Below are 26270 nucleotides of genomic sequence, written 5' to 3'. Positions count from 1 at the left end.
TAATTTCCATTTGAACTTTAACCAAGTACAGTAAGTGTAAAATGATTATTTAGATAATACAACATAATTAAGTAAATACATATGTATCTATCATGATCAGGAAAATGTAACATTGGGATTAGCGGTTTCTTGTATATAATTCAAGACGTGTATAATTTGTTTACATTTAGTATCTCCAATATCTTATATGTATATATATATTTATTTTTAAAAATGTTAAAACAATTATGTATATACAATATCAGCAATATATAGATTTTTCCTTGAATATTAAGAGTAAACAACAAAATATTCCCTCTCAAAATTGTAACACAAATGAAATTGTGAATAATTAATTTTTCCCTTAATTTACAACATATATTAGGTAAAATATTTCACAGCCAATAGTACACATTAACTGCAATAAACTTAAAAATGTAGCAAGTGGGACATACTCAATAAGTTTTACATAATTTCGTTTGTAATGCTTTGTTTTGATAGTGAGACACTTTTATTAAATATGTCTATTGTGTCTGTTTAAAAATATGATTTGTTTCTTTCTTACAATGACTGACCAAAATTGAAAGGTATAGATACAAAAATAATTAAAATATATTGATAAAGTAGGACCTTAAAAATCGTTGTTTCATGTAAAAGGCAGGTTTTGTAATATGTATATGTGAGCTGGCCTTTTTGATATAAAATTATAATATATAAAACTAATGAAATAAAATAATGCATATACTACAACTAATATTAAAGTACATAATACAGAAATGAGAAACATCTGTATGTACATATATAGGAATTTCATTAGCATAAAGTACAATACTAAAATACAATGTACTATTCTATAATGTATATCTTCTTATAATCTTTATTATGTTATCTTTGTTTATCGATAATTTTATAATGATAATATATCCTATAGTAGCATATATGATTCACCTCGAATAACATTTTTTATAACATTTCATTAATTCAGAAATTATCCATTTTCCTGAAATTATTCAAAATTCATTTATGAGTTAACAAATATAATAAATATACTAAGTACAATAACACTGTATCAATTTTCTACCTTTGATCTTTTTCTGTGGATTTAACAACCTATATAATCTGACAATTAATTTTGTACATTATATTGCTTTCTTCTGAGTTAATATTAATATATTACCAACAAACATTATATTATATTATTCAAAAATATACAACAAGTGGCTAAATAGTAAGATTTTGCAACTATTAAAATACATATTATAGTTTATAAACCTTTAAAATAAAAGTCAACAATAAACAATTTTTAAATATAAATAATATTGTAAACATCGATATTTTAAAAATAATTATCAGAATCATCTAAATGCTTCAAACTTGTTTTTTAATTTTTGATATTTTCTCTGATTTTATTAAATATTGTACTAAATATTAATTGACTTATCTTACTATATTTGAAGGAATATGCATATTGACATATCAAAAGATAACTGTCAAAATAATTTATCCAAAGGTGAATCTTCAAATACATGCCTTTTTTAAATGTGCATATACAAGTTATTATGTGCAATACAAATGCACACAAAAATTTGTATAGACATTTAGAAAATGATTGTGTTTAGTAATATAATATGCTGTTTAAATTTACTTATATTCATTACTTCTTTAAAAATATTGAAAAGGTAATACTGTTGTTTTGTGCAAAACATTACATTTGATAATAATAAAGTTTAGATATTATTAGTACAGGAAATTATAATGTAATCTACAAATGAACATTCACAAAATAAATAACAAAAAGAGTTTAAAATCATAAATAGCATGTTTATATCTGTATTCAATTTATACAGGTTGTGGAGTATCTTTTTCTCATATATAGTGCTTCTAATTTTTGTACACACTTTCTATAATAGTGTGATTAAGCAAATACTGTATCTACTATAAATCTCTCTTAGTAATAACATGTCCTTTTTCTATGATCATTGATAGAATTATATTATTTCTAAGTGAAAAGAAGTGAATTTTTTTTATAGTATTTTAGTATTCTAGCACAAATAAATTACGCAAAAGAATGCTAACTGGTGATTTTAAATTTAAAATATGAAGTTGTAATTGCTTTAAAACATACAAATGATCAGTATAAGGATATTAAACTAATTTTAATGGGATTACAGTTGGTAATTTGTGGAATAATGGATTTAAGCAGAAATATGCTTTTACAGAAAATTAATTTTGTATTGCAATAATATTCCAAAAGATAAACAACAGATATTTATCAGATATATGAGACATGCTTTGTTTAAAAAGTAACTGCATATATATTGTAACATAGAACAAGTATAACAGATATTCTTATGGCCAGCGCTTACCAGTTAATATCTTTTAATGAATGTGTAGAATACACTAACTTTTCTTCCTCCTCGAATATTAGCTTAGATATTCCGATGTTAATATTGTTTGAACTCTCTTGCTTTATTTCATGACAATTGACACTGTTACAACGCAAATGGACAGACGAATCAGCACATTTTGCTGTTGCGTATCTCTTTAGAATATATTTTTGTTATAAAATATTATTTTTTTTATTTTAAACATGTAAATAAATATCTGAGAAGTAATTTAACTTAATCTAGAGAAATAAAATTATATATTAAATACAAATATTTCAATACAAATTTTGAGTAACTACATTATAGGAATATTAAGTATTACAGTTAAAAATAAAAATGTAAAACGTTCCTCAGAAATATGCAACATGTGTTAATTGTAAGTAATAATTTACTTAATGTATGTTTAAATTAATGTATTGATTCGACTGGCCAGTTGCGTTGATTACGGTTCATTTTCTCAAACTATCCTTACTACTTGCTCGGCTAGTTGAAGCTGTACTTGATTCTCCAGGACCTCCAGTACCTACTGCATCTCCATTAATACTGGATCCAGCAAGAGATGCTGTCGGTGTAACTGGAGCTGAACGCCTCCTTACTTTTGTCAAAGCTTTATCTAATCGTTGTATAAACATGTCCACATCTGATTTCTTCATACCTAAAGCTGCAGCAGCAGTTAAGTATGGTACTGGATAATTACTATTATGAGCTCCCCAACCTAATTTAAATTAAATGAATGAAAAATATAATGAATTTGAAAGTGTCATTAAAATATACTAGACACACTTTTGGTCACATACCTTCAAACTTATATGAAACAATATGCTTAGTTTCTGTTGTTGTTATTACTCTTGTACCACTAACATTGCGGAGAAATAACATCAAACCTAACATTGTAACTTGTTTATTATCATGCTGATGACTTAAACACTGAAGAGTCATTCCCATTGATATAGGATTTCCTTTAGTGTCTAGCAATCTTTCATCATGTCTGGCTGCTAACTTGCCAAGTTCTTCCTTTAAATATGAATACATTTCTTTACGTTGTGTTATTAATTGTTTGTAACCCGCCATTCCTAAGCTTAGTAATGTTATCATTACATCCATAATAGAGCTGGCACTTGCACGACCTGGGTACATTTTTGATATGCGATCTAACAGATTTTTGTCAAAAGAGCCAATAATTGCACCACCAACTGGTACTAGAAAGTTTTTATCTGTGCTTTGAACGAAAGCATCGACGCGGCCCTTACGTGATGCTTCTTGAATCAAATGCATACATCTCGTACTCTGTAAGCTATTGACAAAGTATAATGTAACATCTGTTCAAATATAATATGTTTAAAATGCTATAGTACATATATAATATACATAAACATACCCATATGCATTATTTACTAAATGTGGAATGTTATATTGAGTACAAAGCGCTGCAATAGAATCAATAGAATCACATGCCCTGGGTGCAAAGCAACTAGTTGTTGTTAGCACACAAGCAACACTTTCACCTAAAGCTGCCATTTGAGATTCAAGTCTTTGCATATCTGTCTTTAATTCATCTCCAACTATCTTGGTTTCAATAACAATCGGTTCTAATCCAGCTGTGATTATTGATTTAAAGCTTGATTTTTGATCAATTCTAGGCCACAGGACATACTTGGCTCGTGGTCTATCCTGTTTAAATGTTAACATACATAATACCAAGCTCATGCCTGTAGCCATTGGTGATAGAAAACAACCTGCTATGCTTTTTACACCTGCAATGAAAAAATATTTAATATAGCACTTAGATAACAAAAATTTTAAGAGCTTTAATAAAATTGAGCAACCTTAATTTAAAATTATTTATCTTACCCATATATCGAATGACTTCAAGTACTAAAGCATTTGTTAATTTATACATTAGGCTACTTCCTGCAGCTTTTGGTTGTACTTCTTCTAAATCACTTGATCTTCCTATGCCATGACCCATTCGAAAATGTCGCCTTGCAACAATGTTCGATATGATTCTTGCTTCACGTTCTCCAACACTACAATTGGAAGGAAAATTGTTGCTGTCCATTTGTGACAGATCTGAGAGAAAAGCTTCTATTGTTGCATCATCCCAACCCTCTTCTGGCCATTTTTGCTATTTTAAAATAATTTATATTAGTAATTAAATGATATAATACAATTATATTAATATATTAGTAATTAAATGATATCGGCAAAATATTAATTGAAATCTTACATGTTCGATGAAGTGTCTTATAAGATTTTCACGTGCTTTTTTTGCATTTAAACCTTGTTGTACATAGGTTGAAGGAATAAGTCTTTCAGCTAAACTGAATGCCTGATTATTCATCTTCTTGATTTATTTAATTCTTTTACACACTTAGGCCAGAAATATTAGAAAGTTTGATGTCTTAGCACAGCATTGCTTTTAATAATTAATATCAAATGATTAGAATAATTATTAATCTACAGATAATATGAACATGAAATGCTCATCATACAACACAAAAAAATGATATAACTTTATATAAAAATATTCTTCTATGGTATTCAAATGCATAAACATTTAATACAAAATTATATTATACTTAAATAAAAGATATTGCTCCATGAATGATTTTTATGTAAATAGAAGGTGCAACAATGTTGATGGTATTATAGAAAAGAAAACAAAGTTTCCATATAAAAATGAAATTTATTAAAATGTCAAATATATGGGTACAAAAAATCATACATTACATATTATAACATGCAAAAGCTAATTACAAATCAAAAAGATATGTATGCAACTTAAAAAAATATATAAAATCACATTTGTATATCAATAAATATTCGTAACTATATTTCAGAAAAAAATACAGTGCGAAAATATAATATTACATAATTTCATAGAATATGAATAAAAATTAATTAAATAGCGAAAAATCATTAAGTAACCATAAACATCAGTATCACATAAAATCAAAGAACGAACGCGCTGTTGTTTATTTAAACGAATCTAACAAAATACAACAAATTCAACATCGATATAAAGGTTATGTACTTTTATTATGTATGGATTAAAACACTATTCACAAAAAAAATGAGAAAAGAATAAATAGTTACAATATCTGAAGTTCTGTTAAAAGCTAGCAAACAATAAATAAAAAGAAGGTTGATTCGAATGACACAGTTTCGTGGAACGGTGTAATAAACGATATATCATAAAATAAGAAAATGGGTTGGGCTACGATGAATATTCGTGTGCTGGCGGTGCACTTGATGATCATGCACTACCTGACGCATTCCAAAGAGTCCGAGCCGTAATATTTCATACGCGCATTTAACGGAACTTGAATTGAGCAAATATACACACGACCTGTGTCGCCGTGGTCATCGGGAATTGTCAGCAGACGACAGGTTGTTAGAGGTTATGTCGTGTCGAGGTCACCTAAATCGGATTAATTTTACGCAATAAGAGAGGATGCAACGTAATTGTTTGGCCACAGGGGACTCAGGACTGCGTTTTAATTGTCATTAGTTACACGATGTGTACCGCGGACGCGTGGAGAATAGCAAAATTTACGAATTACGGAATTTTACCTCGAATTATGGCGTTCAGGCGACAGCGGACGGACGGGTTACGCACGGCGCTACGAACGAATTCGTTCGCCGCCTTTACAGGTCAAAGTGATTCGCATACAACTTACAACTCAACTATCCGGCAGGTGCATCATTTACTGATAATTACCTTGTTACCTCCTTCCCATTGAAAAATCATCGATCATCACATGCTGATACGAAAAATGGAAACGTAGCGCAGAATCAGCGATTTTTTAAGTATGTAGTGTAATTTTATCAACTTTCTTATAATAATTAAAAAAATTGTTTAAAAATTCATTCGCAAATAGTTCTTTAAAATTATCTTAATGTCTATTAATTGGTCTTCCCTTTTTTTAGAAAAATATTTATGTTGCTTTTCTTTATTTAGTGATTGTAATACTTTATGCATATATAATCTACGTAAAATGAAAATAGGTTGTTGTAATATTATCAGCATAAAAATAGTATTAAAATATTACCTTGCACAAAATTACTTTATTGCATTTAAATCCTTTTTACTTAACGTTTGCATTTATATTTGGAAACTTTATATTTTTATAGTAACTTTATAATCTTTTATAATTTTTTGTTAAAATCTCGTAATAAATCTGTTACAATTTTACATAAACCTTCAAATCTATCGATGTAGCGTCATTAAATATTTATGACATACGCACGCATGCATGTACACACACACGCGCACACGTACATATAGTTGTTCTCATGAATATTACGATGATATTACGTAATCACTTTCTTTCATATACGTCAATTAACAAAGATTTTCATTATTAATAGACGCTACGGAATACTAAAATCTTCACTATTTTCATCTCAACTGAACCTCTGAATCTCATCTCTGAATATTGCACATCTTGCAATTTGAATTAAATCTATTACATTGTAAATCGTATATCGTATCCATTGTCAAATTATTCACTATATAAAGAAGAAATTACTTTATTATAAATTGCAATGCATTTTCAATGTATCTCATCTATTTGTAATATTTCAGTTTAAATGAATTTTAGGCACATGTGTCATGAATAGGTTACGGATATGTTTATGTAAATTCATATATCTATGAATATAATTGAAGAAATAGAGCCTAAACAAAGATTTCTTATGTCAAATATTATAATGATATAATATCTTAAATATTACAATATATACTATGGTAAAATTACGAGTATACATAGTCTTTGAATATGTATTTTTCATAAATACTAAATACATAAATATCCGTGGTCTAGTAATAATATTTAGTAGATGAATCAAACCTTTCATAGATTGTTTCTATTGTTCATAAAATATAAATTAATTTTTTGAATATCCAGTCTAATTATAACGAGTACTATACTTTGTTATATATTTTTGCATATTATGTACATTTTTGCACGTTGAAATTTCCTATAAATGTATAAACATATGCAGTCTTATCATGAATATATGAGTAGCCGAAACCAGCATAGGAATAGTTTGATTTTCTGCATTGGCATACCTGCCTACACGTTAACCCTATTCAGCGAATAGATCTTATAGTTTGCGGTGAGGTTCGCATTGTGGTGATAGTGTGGAATTGGTATTCGAATGACAGGTTGTCGTGCTGTGTGTTAGTATTCAAGTTAAGTAACAAGAATATTTCAAAATTATTCTGTGTCTGTATTTATATAAAACGTTGAATATAGCACTGAAAATTTCGAGCTTATTAGGTACGTTCTCTTTAAACTTCCGATAACGAATTCAATTGGCGGATACTTGATATCAATGGCTGAATAACTTTTTATCATTTTTCCGAATAACATTATTTTGCGACAATTTGTTTCTGGCTTTTATATCGATTAAACAATTTAGCAGGTGACAATTTGATATTTTAAAATAATATCATTGCAACTGATAATTATCATTGTTTCGTGACATGATTATTTTATTGTTATTTTCCGCTTTATAACTATTTGCAGTTTTTGCTGTTTACAATTTGCTTAAAAGTATATCTTTTGTATAACACGCAAATGTTTACTGTTATTAAAAAGAAATTTTAATTATGATATGTTTGGATTAATTTCATTTTTAAACATGTTTTTAATTATTGAATGATACAGTGATACAATAATAATTCTGATGATATGTTAAGTCATAGTTTTTAAAATAATATTTTGCATAAAAATCTGTCGTGGTAAAAGATTATCATGTGCGAAAATATTTAGAAATTTATTTTATCGATAAATTGACAAATTTTTTTTTTCTATCTTTCTAGTTAATCATGGAATTGGAGAATTGTAATTCGCACGGGGATCATGTTCCTACTACACCTCAACACGAAAATGATCCCAGTGGAAATAAAAAGTGGTATCGACAAGCTAGTCAAAGGTTAGTGATTAATATCTCGTTAACTGTATCTGACAAACGTTTAAAATTCGCTGAAGCTTGATTAAAAAATTGATAAAACAGAGTAATGTTTTGAAAAATATTAATAGAATAATAATTTTCTATCCAAATTTAATTCTTAATAATAAAAGATTATTTTCACTCCATAATTACTATCTATATACGTATATTTAATGTTTTTAAATTTGTTTATTTTATCGTATATTTTACTTATTGGAAAGCATTATTGGTGTAAATATACCACATTTTTACGTCGTTATAAGAAATTTAATTATTTTCAATAGACTAAATTATTGTTCAATTATTTTGGGCAGTGTATCATTAAATGCATACACAATATGCCCATGAAACATATGTCAAATTCACTATCGTATAATCGTTAATATTTTATAATAAATGAAGTGCTTTATTATACTGAGAAAATTTATTTATTTATGGGAAACATAAAGGTGTAAAAATGCACATGATATGTAAAAATATATAAAATATTCAAGATAATTACAATATGTAACTGATGAAATGAATGTGTATTTAGTTTTTATTCTTTTTAATTATATGTATTCATAGAAATATGAATTTGCACGAACATCTGCAGTCCACTTATTATTATCTCAGACGAGCCACCCGACTCTAAGGCACAAAATTTTACGGTATTCACAAGATCGCCAAGGCCGTACCAACAGCCTACGCATTATCAGAGGCGGCTCGATCATATTACGCGAAAATAACTGGTTTAACTTTATATATTTCCATCATGATTGTGAGTGATTTTATGGTCTTGAAAAAGTAAACTTCTGCATTTTCGCCGTTGTACCATAGTTTTTCACATTTGAACGATTACAGTTTATGTTTTGATGCTCGTTTGATCAGAATTACTCAAGAAAATCGCGTGTGATATTTTTCTATACACTTCCTTCATCCATGCTGCCGAGACTTACATAGATAACGACTGTCAAAACATCTTACTGATAACAGTATATTTCCTATTCTGTCATAAAGACTTGTGTTTTTAATCATTAGCAAGGAGGTAATATATTTCAAGATTAAAAAGCTTTTCTATCGCTTTTTATCTGTCCCGAGTTATTTGGTTCCGTGGATTAAGAATCCATCTTATTTCAAATTCGAGTTATATTATAGAGATATTCAAGATTATTTTATACTTCAATTCCATATTAATCTTTATTCATTTATCTTCTTTTTTTTATTATTGTTTCTGAAATCAGGGGATCATCTTTGCTTTAAATCCGTAAATGTTACTTTCCAGTTATTTATTTTCTTTTCTATTGTTTCCATTATTTCATTTTTATATACAAGGTTATCTTTTTAATTGGTCGATTTCTTTCCAACATATTTTGGCAAGTTTCTTTCTAAGACGCATATGGTCTGTCATCGGTTGTATTAAATTTATATCTGGAATTTCAAATCGTTGTTAACTTTATATGACCTAATATATAACGCAGATTACGCTGCAATTTATAAAATACGCATCATAATGAATGAGTGTTATATAAAGAGTGATACAAAAAATAAAAATTCAAGTGATAAATTATTAAAATTGTAATGTTACCATCATCCTCTCTCATAAAATAAAAATCCATTTTTCCAGAAAATTTATATTTTCTCTTTCATTCATGAGACTGTAAAGGATATTTTGGTTTAATTGATTCTTGATTATATCAAATTTCTCTGTGTACTTTTCCTTCTAATCTATCATCGTCACGCGAATGACCCCTGCAGCCTTCTTATCGTCGTTGCTATTCTCGCCATATTTTCGTGTTGTTTGCTCGCGTGTAACTCGATTTGAGAATTTTCATTGAACTCAGTACGTCGTTGTCATTCGCGTTGGTAAGTTAATGAGCCGCGTAAATAACTCTGGATTTCATTCTCTGTCTCTTTCTCTTTTCCTGCGTTCTCTTTTCGGAACGTTCTATGATCGATTTTCCAACCGTTCAGTTTCAATCGATCTGTTATGAGCTGTGAAAATGTGGACGTGCTGATTACGCCAGGCAGAACTGGTAATTCTTCTTCTATTTCTATTTGTTCCTTTTATCAAGCTTACACGCATGGCGCGCCGTACTGTGCGTTTTTATCGAACAATAAAGTACAATACGCTATTAATATGCTAACGAAACGTGTTTAACTGGCGAAAAGTTAACTGAAAATTAGATTTCGTGAACTTTGTTAATAATCACGGATTAAATACTTTTTATGATATTTTTCACACAATTTTACTCACGTGACGATGTTTCTTCGACCAGTAACCAGCATTCGAATGTTCTAAAGCAGGGTGCAAAGTTCGATTCCCGGATGAGTCAAACATCTTTTACGAAGAATCCTTTTATCGATCAGTGTTTGGCTCCCCTTTAAATCACGGTATAGAAATGACCAAGAACAATTGTAGCGAACAAGACCTGGATAACTACAATGAGAGTGTCCTACGAACAGATAAGCGTGAATTAGGTCACAGGTAAATTTCTTTTCATATTTTATCATATCTACTTTACGATTGTGGTATCTCTTATAATTCATTACTCACCTGTGATTACATTACTTTCGAAAAATATTCATTACCAAATTTTATTAGTAGATAGAATATTAATCATTTTCAATGTCAGCGATGATAATTTCAGAAATGTGTGTGTTTGGAGATTTTATAGATTTAATTTATTGATGAAGTTTTTAATCATTTTTGAGAGACCAGATTTGAGTGTCGTGTTTCCCCTCGCCCCTCCCTTTCTCTCTCTCTCTCTCTCTCTCTCTCTCTCTCTCTCTCTCTACTATGACAATAATGCGCGCGCGCGTATCTGCAACGATCTGCATCTCGTCGTATAATTCCTGCAAGATGATTTAAAAGATGGACTGCTAATTTTTAAAGCATTCGATTCTTACCCGAACGTATCTATACACTAATTTTTACGTAAATATGGAAAACTTCTTTGTTCAATGCAGATGATGCAATGCTCGAGAGCATACAAGAATTTATAATACCTCTATAAATTTGAATAAAAAGAAATTATGTATATAGTACCTTTATTCCATAACTGGATAAAATTTGTATCGACGATACATGATCAGAATTATCAAAATATGATGTGATAAGAATTATTTATCTTTATTTATGCAGACTTTGTTTCTTAAACATCCAAATATGAGTGTAGTAAATACTATTTATGTATGCTATCCGTCTAGATATCTATGATAATAAGCTAAAAACAAATTTCATCGTACCATTAGCCGATATCTTTCCGAATGCAAGATGGAAACGCTAAACATATTGCAAAATACGATATTTCGCAATGCCCCTCCATGCCTCATTAAGTCAGTCCGGTGTGGCCTGTTCTTTTATCTCAGTTCGAATGCCACGTTCCACCTACGGAAATTTCCTCTAGTCAGAGTTCTTCGCTTAACTTCTAAAAAATTACATCATTCGACTTAATTCGATATTTCATCGATTATTTCGTTTCAGGTCTTAGGATTTGAAACTTCCGCAAAGTGCAGATCTTATAATAAGACTTCGACCTCGACTAGGTTACAGAAGTGGAACTCTGATCTCGATTCAGTTTGCTCGTCTCCTTCGATCGTTCAAATACTCTTCTTCTTTGTACCGTGTGTTATGTGCCATTCACAACGTGCTTCAAGCTTCTGAGCGCCTCGGGTAGAGAAATTTGAAAAAGAAATTCGAAGAGCATAGCTATATGTAATACGTGCCTATTCTCACGTTGCGGCTATCTTGAGACAAAGAGGCAACCGTCCTCTTTCTTGTATCGTGACTTATGCGAGTTCTTCGACCATATTACGTACCATATTTAGGAGAGAGAGGTCTTATGCATTTTTCATAACCAGGTCAAATATATGCACGAGCGTTTCTTTGATACATAAAAATATGTTCCGTGTTCCATGTGTACTACGCAGTTTATTCATGCCAATGTTATAGGTAGTATACGCGTCGAAGTGCGTTAAGCTTCATTCATTTAGGATTCAATATGTTCTAATAGATCCTAAGTATATCGCATTAAGGGTGCAATCTATTTAAAAAATCTTCACTAAGACATGATATACGTTAATTGTAATTTTTACTATAATATTAATTAGTAATAATTACTATAATGTCGCAACGCCGTACATGTATGTCATATTATCAGGTGCAAGTCATTGTTCGAACAAAGCAAAATGCGACTGAGAAATGCGCTTTTAGTTATGTTTAGAATTTAATTTTAGCTGGCACATCTAACTAAATAAGTAGACGAACGCGTGCACGCGTGCACGATCGAAACAGAGATCTTAAATTCGACCCGTGTGAAATTGCTTTTTTCAATAAGAATAATAGAAGCTTGCATTGTGATGTTCCACTCGTTAATCAATTTTCTTTCTTATCAGTGATATATCGAATCATTCAATGAAGCAAAATTATCAAGGTGCGTTTCGTTATCATATTTTTTGTTGACATTCTTTTTTTTTTAATCTGTTTGTGGAAATAGAATTTTCAGAAATTCTTAAGCAATTTTCTCGACACAACGATTTAAGTACATGATATTTTCTTTGAAACATTCAGTGGAAGGAGCTTATTCTATTCTATATTACATTCAGTGTTAAAATCTTTTTTTTTCTTAATTTGTTCTTAGAAGTTCAATTTTCCAACGATTCATAAGTATTTTAACTGCAGTGTTTCGTACTTCTGCTCATATAAAAGACGAAGGTTTAAATAATTTTACAGTATAATAATAGTAATATAGTATATTAATCTTTTATCAAAGGTATGTTTGCAATAAACATCTTGTAATTCCTATGTGCATCCCCAATGTTTCATTTTATTAATTAAATTTTACTGTTTGATACTCGCGATATGTTATAATGGTAAAATAATATTTTAAAGAATTTCGTATAAAATACATAATATATTCATATACATTATTTTATGATAAGTGTCCAGATACTTTCGTGAGTTACTCTACATGATGTTGTGCATTTTGTGTCGATAAAGTGATGAAGTGAAAACATCTATTACTCAAAACGCAAATGTATTATATTATGTAACATATATATATACATAATACCTGGCGCGTAAAATGTTTCATTTGCATTGGAATGTAGTAAAACTTAAAAACAAAGTATCTAAGAAAAGAGATGTTTTCTCTCTTTATGCGTTATTCGTATCTATTTAAAAACATAATTTCCTTTAATAAGAAATTTGTCCCGCCTTTACGAGGAATTTCTTGTCTAGATTTTGAATTTTCTAAATTGATTAGTCACATCATTTTCGTTCGCTAACTCTGTGGTGATGGTGCAGACAGTGAATAAGTAGAGTGAAAGTGTGAACGATGCATAGCTTAGCAGAAACACATATAGGTACGTGGATCCTTGTACAATGCTTGACCGACTTAACCGAAAGTCGATAATGTGAAACAACCGGCAAAAGAAATTCACATTAGAACAATTAAAATCTGCGTTGAATTACATTGACCTTAAACCTTCATGGTGGTCGAGAATTGAAGGGTTCATCGCATAAACAATGAGATATTATATTTTCCAATCTTTCTAATAATAACACATTTTATAGAAATATAGATGTTAGACTCACAACATAGTCGGATTAATATTATAAAAAATAATCGATATAAGTAATTAATTAATGTGTAATATTTAATGTACGTAATGTAATATATTTAATGCGATAAGCAGTTGCGTAATATAATGAATATTTCATTAAAAAACGGGTAAAAATAAAAAATTTTCTCTTCTGGGAAAAGACAAAAATTGATGAAATATGAATTCTTCAATTGACTCACAAGAATAACAATCTTCGATTTTAGTCGTTCTAGAAACGATGCAACATGTTTTCCCATTATTTCGAATAACATATTTCTTCATCTTATAAAACACACGAGAAATTCATTTCCTACGATATTCTTCAGCTACGATGATTAACCAGTTGGAATTTCTCAATTACGGCGCTGTAGTCCGTATACAATGCTTTATCTATAGTATACAAGATGCTTTATCTAGAGTATACAATCTGACTATACAATCGATGAATAACTGAAGGACTTCCTCGAAACGTAGTAACAATTAGTGCACTTATCTATGTATGTATATATATATATATATATATATATATATATATATACATATATAGCGAGGATAAAATAGATCGGAAGTTTCAATAAAATGTAGGTTGCATGGTAAAGGTCGGGTCTAGATCAGTAACGAAGCTCCTATATACTATGATCAACCAGGCTAACGTGACTCATGATGCATGGGTACTGGGTACGGTGATGGATGAATGTACGACGTACTGTTTTGTATAGTCGTTGAGTAAGATTGTGTTTGAAAAAAGTTAAGCATGTATTTTGAATACAGAAATATTATAATGTGTACATATCATAACACGTTCCATAAAAATGGTTTAACATAAGGTGATGATAGTCATAAATGATTGTTTGACGACAAACTCATATATGTTATTAAAAAATTCATTTTTTTTTTAGAAATTAAATAACGTTTCACATTTTAAGTAATTTTTAATAAAGGAGGTTTTACAGTGTGTTGAAAGAAGGCATAAAAGATTCAATTGGTAAGGATATTTCACGTACGGATTATTTGTACGTGTTTTGAATTAGTCAAGAGATGAAATTTTTCTAAAAACTAGCCGTCAAGAAAGTTCTAGGTTTTTGATCGTGCTGGTACTCGCTGTACTCTAAGCTGTAATGCTCGGATCATCCTGCTTTTTGAGTTATATTTATAGATTTACTTCATAAAGTATAAATGATAGTATAGAAATGCAATAAATCTTGTTATACAGCATTGCGACACTCAGCAAGATAAAACAAGCATTCCTCATTAAATCTCACGTTAATTCCACATGCACAATAACGTCTATAAATTAACAGAATTGTAGGAGCATTTCATGACTGATAAATATGTAAAAATTCTGTAAAATATTTAAAAAGTGATGAATGAAACGCGAAAAATATATTACTCTGAAAAATTGTTAAAATTCTTTTATTCTATCATACTTTGAAATTTATAATGAATTTCTTTTATTTATTTAAGCTTCGAAACATCGGATCATGACGAAAATTTTGTTTCTTATATTGTAAAATATAGGCGATACGACGATGCAGCGTGTATATTAACAAACCAATAATTAATTAAGCGAAAACAATATTATTGAGATAAGTATTATTAATTACGTAATAACGATAGATGGTAGTTCATAGTTGTGTATTAAGATAGTTACTATTCATAGTTATTCCCAAATACCGGGCATCAGTATGAGGCAACATACATATGTTAATACCGAGTGTGACCATGAAATTTTAATTGCAACGATATTCATTCCTATTTTAAGTGTTTCGTTATACCTACTCTACTGTTAAAGAGATCTTCATGTCTTACTAGAACGACAACAAGTGAGGTGTGCGTCCGGATTTTTGTCCGGAAGTCGATGAATCAATTGCTATCTGCGCGTATTAACTGGTAACTCGGCAAGTCAAGGTTCAGTTAACGTTCTATCATCGTGCGGATCGGATCGTAGTTTTTAGCCACGCGGTTCTCACGTGTATTATCAGACCTACACTTTTCTTTTTATCAATTACTGTGATCATCATTTCCGTGCCTTTACGCGTGTAACATTTTTAAGAAAAGAACAGTGGTCTTTAAATTAGTGAAATCTTTCTAAAAAGAAAAAGATTGATTAAATAAAATCAGTGGATCAATAAAATTGCTAAATAATTACGACAATAATTAAGCTGAATTATCTTTCAAGTACAAACTTCAGTGATACGGTAAAGCCAACTGAAAATTGTGCATGTCAGAAACTCTTAATATTATCTACGTTAAAGCTAGATTAATTAAAAAAATGAATATAATATGACGTAATGTGGACTTAAGATATATTCTTGGTTATCAAAATTGTATTAAACGATAATTAAAGCCTCTTTTTATCAAGTAACGAAACTTTAATTTCTTTTTTCTTCAGAGTTAGTATACGTGACACATGCATCACTCATAATGTATACGATCTGGTTTTCTCGTTTCTTATTGCCACCGAATTTCGAATCGAACATTTTGTTATCCGTTATATACATGATCCGGATACATTATTAAGATTGCTTCGAATAAAACTAATTAAAGGGTAATTTTCATTCCGATTTAACAGTCAAATTGCTCACTAAGAGTTCCTTAACGAATATTTATCACGTCATATATGCATTCCTAAGTTTGATCTGAATGGAACCTTTGATCTTCTTGAAAAGGCACATTTAACCGAGATAATGCGGATAAATAGCGTTCATAAAGTTCGCCGCTTTTATAAATACCACTTCTTGGAATAATGCATTCATCGCGCCAGTGATAACATAAATTACATGTCTCAAGCGTAATTATACAAGATTGTTTACAATTAATTATTATTTTTATGTCGACTATACTACCGTTTCAAAGTATCCGAATGTTTAATGATTTGCTACAAGATGTATTTCAGTGATAGAATTGAGGCTAAATTTTACGCAATGATTTTATTCTTTATAATCATTATTATCATTCGAAAGAAATGAAATTCCAAAAATCATTCTTTGAATTTGAATCCATAATAAATTATCTAAAACAAAATCCATGATAATTTATTTCGAATATTCGATGATTATGTCGTAGGATATATATTTTTGAATTATTTTGCCATCTTTCTTGATATTCGTATCAACATACTGATGATTCGATCATTTTTCTATCATAATTCGTAGTGCAGGGAAAGTCAGTAAAATTCTATAGCTCAAAAAACGGATTAAGAATAGAGATCAAGAGTAGTAAAATTGCAGTGAAGACTTAACGAAGTATTCAACATAATTTTATTATTACTATTGATTTCTGTCTTGTTTTGAGCCATAGAATCTTCCTAACTTCAATTATAACACGAGTTTCATTTGTACACCCACGATGTATTCTTGTTCATTGAAGTGTTGCATTATTTTTCTTATGGAAAACCGGTTGTTTGGAATAACTTATTACCTTTCCAGTAAATGAATTTTCATAGGAATAATGAAATGCAATGGATCCTTTGTTCTCTGTAATTTAACAATAGACATAATCGTCACTATACCTAATACAATTTTACAACCTCTTAAATTCTACAACTGTATCGATTGTATGAAAAAATTAATTCCGTTACAAATGATAAAACACTTTTAATAGCATTGTTGTTTCACAAATAACACATAAACGCGTCATGACTAGAAAGGAAGCCGATGTCTCGCGATAAACTTACGAAACGAAGGTGATATGTCTTGTTTTCGATTTAACTTCGTTAAACTTCACACGTATGTTCATTTTTTACCGATTCCCATTCTATCGAAGCTGTTATTACCGACTAACAGGTACGCATATCGATCACGAGGTGCTGATGATTATTTGAAAATAGGAAAAAATGTGGCTGAAGGATGTGCATGACGACGCCTTACTGGCTGCGAATTTCGTGAACTCGCGACGCAGCGTCCAAAACGAGTAAGTTCCTCGTTTTTTCTCTTGTGTTAGAAATTTGTCCGTTGTCAAGATCAGTCTATAAGCTATCATCTATATCGTTGACGTAAGGGGTATAATAACATACAACTACTATTAGTAATTTACGAATAAATGTTGAGTATTATTAATATACACCAGTGTCGATTTTTATTCGCTTTTAACGTACCTCATCCAATGTTACATTGAACATTCATCATGTTTAGTGCTCCTGATAATTTCTAAAGTATCATTCTATCAAATGAACTTTAGTTATTACAAGTGGGAACTAGGCACACTTTGATATAACTTAATTAAGAGGGTAATTCATCTCAGACTCGTGAAAATTATCGGTATCATTGACAACTTTCGAAGTGAGAAGTTATAAAGTAAATCATAATTGTATTTGTAGTCATTTACTGTACATATTAACATTACAACGATAACTCTTTAACAAAGTGACTACGCTTATTCCACAATATTATTTCTCAATATGTGTTTTTATGATTATCATCCAGCTAGGCTGTACGATTGTTACAATACGATATATATCAGAATATAAAAGCAAAACATTTTTATCTACTATTCTATTATTAACCAAAAAACAGATACAAATATTTAAAAATATTTATTTTTGTGAAAATCGTGTAATAATATTCGTAAGTCCAATTAAACCACGTTTGGTCACATTATACAACTTCAACGCAACCATTTTATTGGAGTATTTTATTGGAGTTTATTGGGCAGTATTTATATTCTTGATAATATGTATCATAGATTTATTTTATAATTTTCCTCCGGAAATGTTGTCGAACATAGACATAATTATCACGTATCCGGGATGAATGTACTTTACTCTCATTGATATTAACAGTATTTAATATAGATCGAAAATACATAATTCAAATCGATCTAGTAACATTATTATCCATTTTTTGTTATTAAACAGACTTTATGTAATCGAAAGGTTTCGATTCAAAGAATCGAAATGCGTATATTTTGCATAAATTATGTGAAAAATATCGAAGCAAAAACAAGTTGCGTTACTTCGTTAACCTTTATCATCGATTTAATAAATTATTTTTCACTGTAATTAAGTGCACCGTCGTTGAAGTTGTGAATCTTATATAAATAGATACGATTATCGATCGGATAACATCAATCACTATTTTTTAAAATTGAGTTGATGGATATAATAAATCTTTTCTCGTCTTACTTATTCAACACTTCGTCCCCTATCCTTTCTTGCATATATTTTTATAATTCTTTTGCAAATCTCTAGTAAATACTGTGTCTTTAAAGTGTATAAGATAGTCTTTATTAACAATTAAATTTTCCATAAATTTATATTTATTATGTGCTATGAAGGAAGTTAGTTTTACATTATTTTTTATGTCAAGCGTATATTTTCTTCGTAATTTTTATGCAACGCAAGAATATTTGCAATCAATAAAAGCAGAATCTTTGTTAAAATACTTGCAAAGAGTAGAGATTTGATAACATATACAGAATTGACTAATATTGAAAGGTCGGTGACGAAATTCTTTTTTATTTTAAATTAAAAAAGAAAAAAAAAACGTTTCTATACCACAACGATAATAACAATTGAAATACATTATTCATAGCCTCCAAATAAATCTTTTTCTGTATGTTCGTGTTAAGAGAGCGCAGGATATTTCATTAATACGAAAGCTTTTATTCAAAACAAAAATGAATGATTCAGAAGATAAAATAGATGCAGCGAGGAGAATTAGCGATTCCGATATAGTGAGAATTCCACGCATGTCAATTTATTCAGATGAATTAGTTGCTATTTCAGAAATCTTTCTTAAGGCTCGGGAAATTGCTGTAAACAGGTTTGATGTAATTCTAAATAAAAAATAAAGTCAATTTCGAAGAAATTCGATTTTCCAAATAATTTTTTTTAAATTAAAGATTTAAGGAAGAAGCTTCGTTCTTCTAAGCTCTGATATATCATTTTTATAATTCACAACTGTGACATACTAATAAAAAATATATTTTTCATATCTTCATAAATGAATGCTTTAATTCATTAAATGTGACCACGCAGAAAATAAAAAAACGAGCGATTAAAATTTATTACCATTTACTTTTGTTGCAGAATTTTTGTGAATCGTAGCCTTCATTTAGAAAATATCAAGTTCTATGGATTCGACATGGATTACACGTTAGCAGGTAAATAAAAACGTATATTATTTCTTTTATAATAATTGGATTTAAGGAAATATAATTTAAAAAATTATAAACGTATTTTTGTTACGTTGTAATATTATTAAAATATTATTTGAAATATTTCAGAATACAAGTCGCCACAGTATGAACAACTGGGTTTTACACTATTGAAAGATCGTCTAGTGTCCCTGGGATATCCACAGGAAATTAAAGCATTCGAATATGATCCCAGTTTCCCGGTGCGGGGACTTTGGTTCGATACTCTTTATGGGAACCTCCTTAAAGTGGATGCCTATGGAAACATCCTAGTTTGCGTTCATGGTTTTGAATTTTTGAAACAGTAAGTCCTAACACACAGCTTATTTGTTAACTGAGGATTATATACATATAAACATGACATATAACATAACTTGATATTGTTACGAACGTTTTATTTTGGATATTTTATATATCTTAGCGTATTATGTACATTCTTTGTATTTTTCCATCTTCAAATTTCCTATAAAGTGTATAAAAGTCCACAGTCTAGTTATTTGTAATTTGAAAAAGTAAACGTAAATTATTTAATACATTTTTCTTCGTATGTTTTAGTTCACAAGTATACGAACTTTATCCGAATAAATTTTTACAATTAGACGAGTCCAGGGTATACGTGCTCAATACGTTGTTCAATCTTCCTGAGACATATTTATTAGCCTGTTTGATAGACTTTTTCACGAATTCGCCGCAATACACGCGAGAAAAGACAGGGGTAAAAGAGGGAGAGCTTACAATGAGCTTTAAAAGCATATTCCAAGATGTACGAAACGCTGTAGATTGGATACACCTTCACGGTAATTTAAAAACGAAAACTATCGAGAATTTGGACGAATACGTGAAGAAAGACAAGAGACTGCCGATGTTTCTTAATAGAATCAGAGAAAGTGGAGCAAAAATATTTCTTTTAACGAATAGCGACTATGTCTTTACTGATAAAATTATGACTTATCTTTTCGATTTTCCACATGGTGCAAAGGTATTTAATTTTAATTTATAAAAGTCTATTTTTTAATAAGCATAAGTTATTTTAAAAAATTAATTCTTTCAAAGCCTGACGAACCGCATAGAAATTGGAAAACGTATTTTGATACTATCGTAGTAGATGCTAGGAAACCATTATTTTTTGGTGAGGGTACTATTTTGCGGCAAGTAGATACCAAAACTGGAGCTCTGAAACTTGGGACACACAAGGGCCCACTTCATACAGGTATTTGATAAAATATGTTTTTATAAAATATGAAGAATTATTTTTATTTAATATATATTAAATTAACGCTATTAAATTAATTAATATATCTTATAAATTAATATTTCAATCTGATAAAAAAATTATAATAAAACGTTTTATGTAAAACAGGAGAAGTTTACTCAGGAGGTTCCTGTGATGTATTCACGGAATTGATAGGTGCAAAGGGTAAAGACGTATTATATGTTGGTGATCATATCTTCGGTGATATATTGAAGAGTAAAAAAATTAGAGGATGGCGAACATTCTTAATAGTGCCTGAACTGGTGCAAGAGCTTCATGTTTGGACGGACAAATGTCAATTATTTGCCGAATTACAGAATTTAGACGTTATGCTAGGAGAAATGTACAAGTAAGAAAAAATTACTGTAATTAAGATTATAACAATTTTTATGAATCATAATTTCATTCCTTTTTTCTGTACAGAAATTTAGATAGCAGCACAAAAGAAAAACCTGATATTTCCAAGTTGCGAGCATCTATAAGGGACGTCACGCACAAAATGGATTTATCTTATGGAATGATGGGTTCATTATTCCGCAGTGGAAGTAGGCAAACCTTTTTCAGTAGTCAAGTAGTAAGGTATGCTGATCTTTATGCAGCAACCTTTTTGAACCTCATTTATTATCCATTTTCATACATGTTTCGAGCTCCTGCTATGTTGGTAAGTTAATTAAGACCTTTTATTTATTACTGTAAAATTTTTCAATTTTTATTTGATTGAATGTTTCTATTTCATATTATTAAGATGCCTCACGAGAGTACAGTTGCTCATGAACAGAGATTTGTTATGGAAACGCCAATGATTAGTCGATCTCGGACATTCAAACTTACTGATGAAGAAGAAGAAGAAAATAAACCTACTGTATGTGTTGAAAAGTTTGCTTTTTATTTTAATATTATTTATATATATATATGCAGAACACAATTTAAAGTGATTATGTTACTAATTATTAGAAAACTTTGTACGTGGATTGTCCGAATAATCAAATACCACACCCAAGGCCAGAAACTCCACGTAATGTGACGCATACCCACGATGAAGATTGTAGTGATGAAGACAGTGATTCTCAGAAACAAGCAAACCATATAAGATCGTGTACAAGGAATTCTAATTGTAAATGAATTACTTTCACTGACATTTCATTTGGTTACATTTTATTCTTGCATTCTTTTTTGACCATTTACTGATATCACTAAAGGATTTAGTAGAATCTTGCTATATAAATATCTATGTTTAAAAATCTTGATCAAATCTATTAAAATTAATCAATAATAGATCTCATTCCTTTGTTTGCATGAGAAAAATTATTGTAATTGCATTAAGTTTCCATCACATTCATAAAATACATATTCCCGAATGATTATAAAATATAATATTAATATATATAAAGGGTAAGAGTAAAAAACGAGGAATGTTAATTTTTCTTAATTTTCCATTTTATAACACATTGTTCTGATTTAATAGTTTTGTAGCCCCAGTTCTCATAAAATTATAATGTTCAAAATGTCTCCATAAAATAGCATTAAAAATTTGATGTGCTGGCTAAAAACAGAGAATATTTACTCTATACTGGAATGAAACATGGATAAAAATGATGAATATTTTATTAATTATTCTTTTTTATGGTTTTTAAGTAAGATAGAAACTTAATTTTATGAACAATCCAGTTTCATTCCAATTCATTGAACATTGTTCCTTCTCTAGTGGACTAAAATACTAAAACTTAATTTTTTCAATAAAGTTATTTTGTGACATTCCTCGTTTCTTCCCCTTATCATTATGGAAACTAAATTTTTTTTATTATCATACAAAATACGAGTCAAGAAGTTACAAAATATAAATTATTATAGATATCAGTGTAAATTAGTTTACACATATATATTTTTTCGTTGATTTAATTCAATATTTATTTAAATATATGTAAAATAGTACAAGGTATAACAAAAAGATTTAGGTACTCATATACAAGTTCATAAGTTAGTACAGTTGAACCTCGTTTGTTCGAACATGTCGGAGTACATAACAGTTCGGATAACCAAACAGTCCCACTAATAGACGTTCGCACGTATATTCGTTATAAGAGTAAGTGTTTATATGTATTATGAAATTACGCTCGACCGTAGTTCGGATAATTGGGGTTCAGCATTAACTTCTTTGAATAAGCAAAGTTCTACTGTATATTGTATATTGGACTAGAACCTATTCAAACATAATATAGTTATTCATCTATTTATATCAATAACGTATTTTTTATAAAGGACAATAGAATTGATGTTTTATTGATTATTAACAACACAATAACGTTTTTTGATTGTATGTTATTTTCAACATGAATGATTCTCGCACAAGAAATTGGCGTTTATAGAGATGTTAAATAGATACAATATTGAAGGAATATATCCTAATATTGAATTTTTCTAGTAATGTGTGTACTGTATGTTTTATAAGTTCAACCTTATACGATATAATTATAAACTCGTTATGTATTGTATATAAGTGTTGTAATTATTGAAAATAGTGTAAGTTTGAGTAGTAGGCTAGCCTTTTTACATGAGATTTCAATTATGCAAAAAGAATGATATAGTAAAATCTAAAGTAAAAAAATTGACTTGAACTGTTATTCATTTTTTGCTGTATAAATTGAATGCATATAAAATGTGCTTTTATTTTTTTTGTATCTATATAGATGTATAACTTTATTACCATCAAACAAAATTTAGAAGTACAAGATTACTAAACTGTTTTACAAAAGATAAACCCCCATATTCATTATATACATATATACGAATCAAAGAACAATATAATTTGTACAACTTATAAATATTATAAACTAGAAACTTCAGTTTATGCTTTCATTTGCAAATTTCAATCGATGTAATTTATGAAATGATTTGTATTATGTACAAAAATGGAAGTTTTACTCTTTTCTCAATGAAATAGCATATATCAATAATAATGAAAGAAATAAAAATTGTGCATTAAAATTATTTAAATCTTATGGCTAACTCAAAAATTTACTTTATTGTCAATAATGTATGTGGTTGTTGAAAATATTTGACTGCAATAAAAATAAATAGTTGTATTTATTATACAATATACACATATATGTATATATATACACATTATTACCTGTGGTGCTAGATTTTTTTCACAACAAGGTTTTGTTGTAAATGTAAGTAAAAAATAACAACAGTTATCTAAGTGTGTAAAAGTTAAAAAATATGTACTAAGTCTTGTTATCATGCAATATAAGGATATAACATGAGATACGCATCAATCAAAATAAAGATACAATAACTGCAAATGTTATATTTATTTGAACATGACTCATGTTGTGTATGGAAATTATCGTATTTTTTTAAACATTATTCGTAACAGATGATTTTATAAGAAACTTTAATTTTGTTTCTCACATTAGCAAATCTGCTAGATATTCTTCAAATTCCTCCTCTCTTGTTTTTTCCAGATTTTCAATTGGTTTTTCTTTCCAAATTTTAGATTCATCTTCATCTTTTTCTGTATCATCAATTGATTTCCCAACATTACTTGTACCTTTATCCTCTTCAATTTTAATTGGAACTGTTGATGTACTAGGCATACTACTGGGTGTTTCAGTATTTGTACCTAATCTCTTTAATGTTTTATGTTTCTTTGCTTCACGTTTTTGAGATCTATAATTCAACCTTATAGAACATTCAGGGCACAGTCCTTAAAGTGCATATCAATGATAAGCCTGTATTCCAAATGTAACAACTTAAACAAACTATAAAATGACTTACTTAATTTGACAAGAGCATTTTTTTTCTGACCATGCTCTATGTAACCAAAATTTACTTCCCAAGATTTAAGGTCCTCCTTTTCTTTACATTTTTTATTTCCACATTCAAACTGTCCCTTACCAACGATAACTTCCTTCTCTGTTCTCCATCTTAAGGCAACCTATTTAATATTGACCTCCAGGATTTAATTTCAGAATACTTCATTATATATTGAAATGTATATTATAATCTACCTTATTTTGTTTGTAATATGTTAAGTCAGCTATACAGTATTCTTTAAACAATTTGTCATAATATTTCTTTGCCAAACGAGCACCCCATGTTTCTGGTTCATTATCTTGATCCCACAGAAATCTATGGTTTTCTCTAATAACGTCATAGTCAGTCTTATCTCGGGACCTCGAAACACAGGCCGAAACGTCAAGAACTGCTTGTTTTAGAGTTTACAAAGCTTTCATTTTTTTTAATTGTTTATTTCTATGTAATGCACATTTCTTTTAAATACCCTTCTAATATTAATATTTATAACATTTGGTAAAAATGCTTTTTTTACCAAACTTTCATATTTTGAATAAACGTAAGTTAACTTTAACTCACTAATTATGAAACGCCAATTTAATATATTAATAATACAATATGGTTATGATATCAAGTTATAACATATGAAAACCAATTAAAAAATTTAACATACGTATCCCGTTTCAAAGATGACACTGAACCTCCGTACAATGTGAAATAATCATTTATAAGTTTTTTGTGTCTGTCATAAGCTGACAAATAGGCATAAGCTGGAAACATGTTTCTTCTTAGCACAGACTGATTTTATTTCTAGTTCGATGTGTAACGATGAAGTATTAGTTAAAATGTACACGACACTACACGACACATATCAATCAAAAAAAATAAATGATAAGAAGAACAAATATTATTCCACTAAACATAAATATACAATTCACGTTCTCTTTTCAGAAAATACGTTGATATCAAAGATATTTGAAATTACTTAGATATATAGTACATACACATGTCTTTCTTACACTATTACGAAGTACTTTTAAAAATGGCGTCGCAGTGGAGAGTAGCGCCATTATAACAGATTCAACAATGAGAACAACAGAAATTCTATATATTTATAAATAAAAATTCCCAGAAATTTGAACACTATTTTATTGTGCGTTCTATATTATTTT

At 29.1% G+C, this 26270-nt stretch overlaps 3 protein-coding genes across 22 annotated transcripts; 1 reads left to right on the top strand and 2 right to left on the bottom strand.

Annotated features, from left to right (window-relative positions):
* Nucleotides 1-69: 69 nt before the first annotated feature.
* SecS (Sec synthetase) lies at nucleotides 70-6158 on the bottom strand. 3 transcript variants are annotated; one of them, XM_033347368.2, is made up of 6 exons: nucleotides 6088-6158; nucleotides 4594-4782; nucleotides 4218-4491; nucleotides 3745-4120; nucleotides 3164-3660; nucleotides 70-3081 (listed from the first exon to the last, which is right to left on the bottom strand). In XM_033347368.2, the coding sequence occupies exons 2-6, from the start codon at nucleotides 4705-4707 to the stop codon at nucleotides 2816-2818; spliced, it is 1527 nt and encodes a 508-aa protein (XP_033203259.1). In that variant the 5' UTR covers nucleotides 4708-4782; nucleotides 6088-6158; the 3' UTR covers nucleotides 70-2815. The 3 variants fall into 3 exon arrangements, with proteins under 3 accessions (XP_033203259.1, XP_033203256.1, XP_033203257.1); XM_033347365.2 differs by lacking the exon at nucleotides 6088-6158 and adding an exon at nucleotides 5940-6042; XM_033347366.2 differs by lacking the exon at nucleotides 6088-6158 and adding an exon at nucleotides 5634-5774.
* Nt5b (5' nucleotidase B) lies at nucleotides 5885-24605 on the top strand. Of its 18 annotated transcripts, none has more exons than XM_033347351.2 (10): nucleotides 5885-6064; nucleotides 17743-17825; nucleotides 19942-20015; nucleotides 20139-20352; nucleotides 20604-21027; nucleotides 21102-21258; nucleotides 21409-21649; nucleotides 21724-21961; nucleotides 22046-22162; nucleotides 22255-24605. In XM_033347351.2, the coding sequence occupies exons 1-10, from the start codon at nucleotides 5885-5887 to the stop codon at nucleotides 22420-22422; spliced, it is 1896 nt and encodes a 631-aa protein (XP_033203242.1). In that variant the 3' UTR covers nucleotides 22423-24605. The 18 variants fall into 18 exon arrangements, with proteins under 18 accessions (XP_033203242.1, XP_033203241.1, XP_033203249.1 ...); XM_033347350.2 differs by lacking the exon at nucleotides 17743-17825 and adding an exon at nucleotides 8197-8309; XM_033347358.2 differs by lacking the exon at nucleotides 17743-17825 and adding an exon at nucleotides 8197-8309 and having other exon boundaries at nucleotides 6037-6176.
* On the bottom strand, nucleotides 8858-26049 carry LOC117164374 (protein FRA10AC1 homolog). The gene is made up of 9 exons (XM_076625005.1): nucleotides 25772-26049; nucleotides 25314-25479; nucleotides 25081-25240; nucleotides 24715-25009; nucleotides 11556-11697; nucleotides 10864-11162; nucleotides 10564-10762; nucleotides 9895-10482; nucleotides 8858-9737 (listed from the first exon to the last, which is right to left on the bottom strand). The coding sequence occupies exons 1-5, from the start codon at nucleotides 25876-25878 to the stop codon at nucleotides 11670-11672; spliced, it is 756 nt and encodes a 251-aa protein (XP_076481120.1). The 5' UTR covers nucleotides 25879-26049; the 3' UTR covers nucleotides 8858-9737; nucleotides 9895-10482; nucleotides 10564-10762; nucleotides 10864-11162; nucleotides 11556-11669.
* Nucleotides 26050-26270: the final 221 nt, after the last annotated feature.

The sequence above is a fragment of the Bombus vancouverensis genome, chromosome 15 (genome assembly GCF_051014615.1).
Source record: "Bombus vancouverensis nearcticus chromosome 15, iyBomVanc1_principal, whole genome shotgun sequence".
Classification (NCBI taxonomy): domain Eukaryota; kingdom Metazoa; phylum Arthropoda; class Insecta; order Hymenoptera; family Apidae; genus Bombus; species Bombus vancouverensis.
This window is presented reverse-complemented; position numbering and strand designations above follow the sequence as displayed.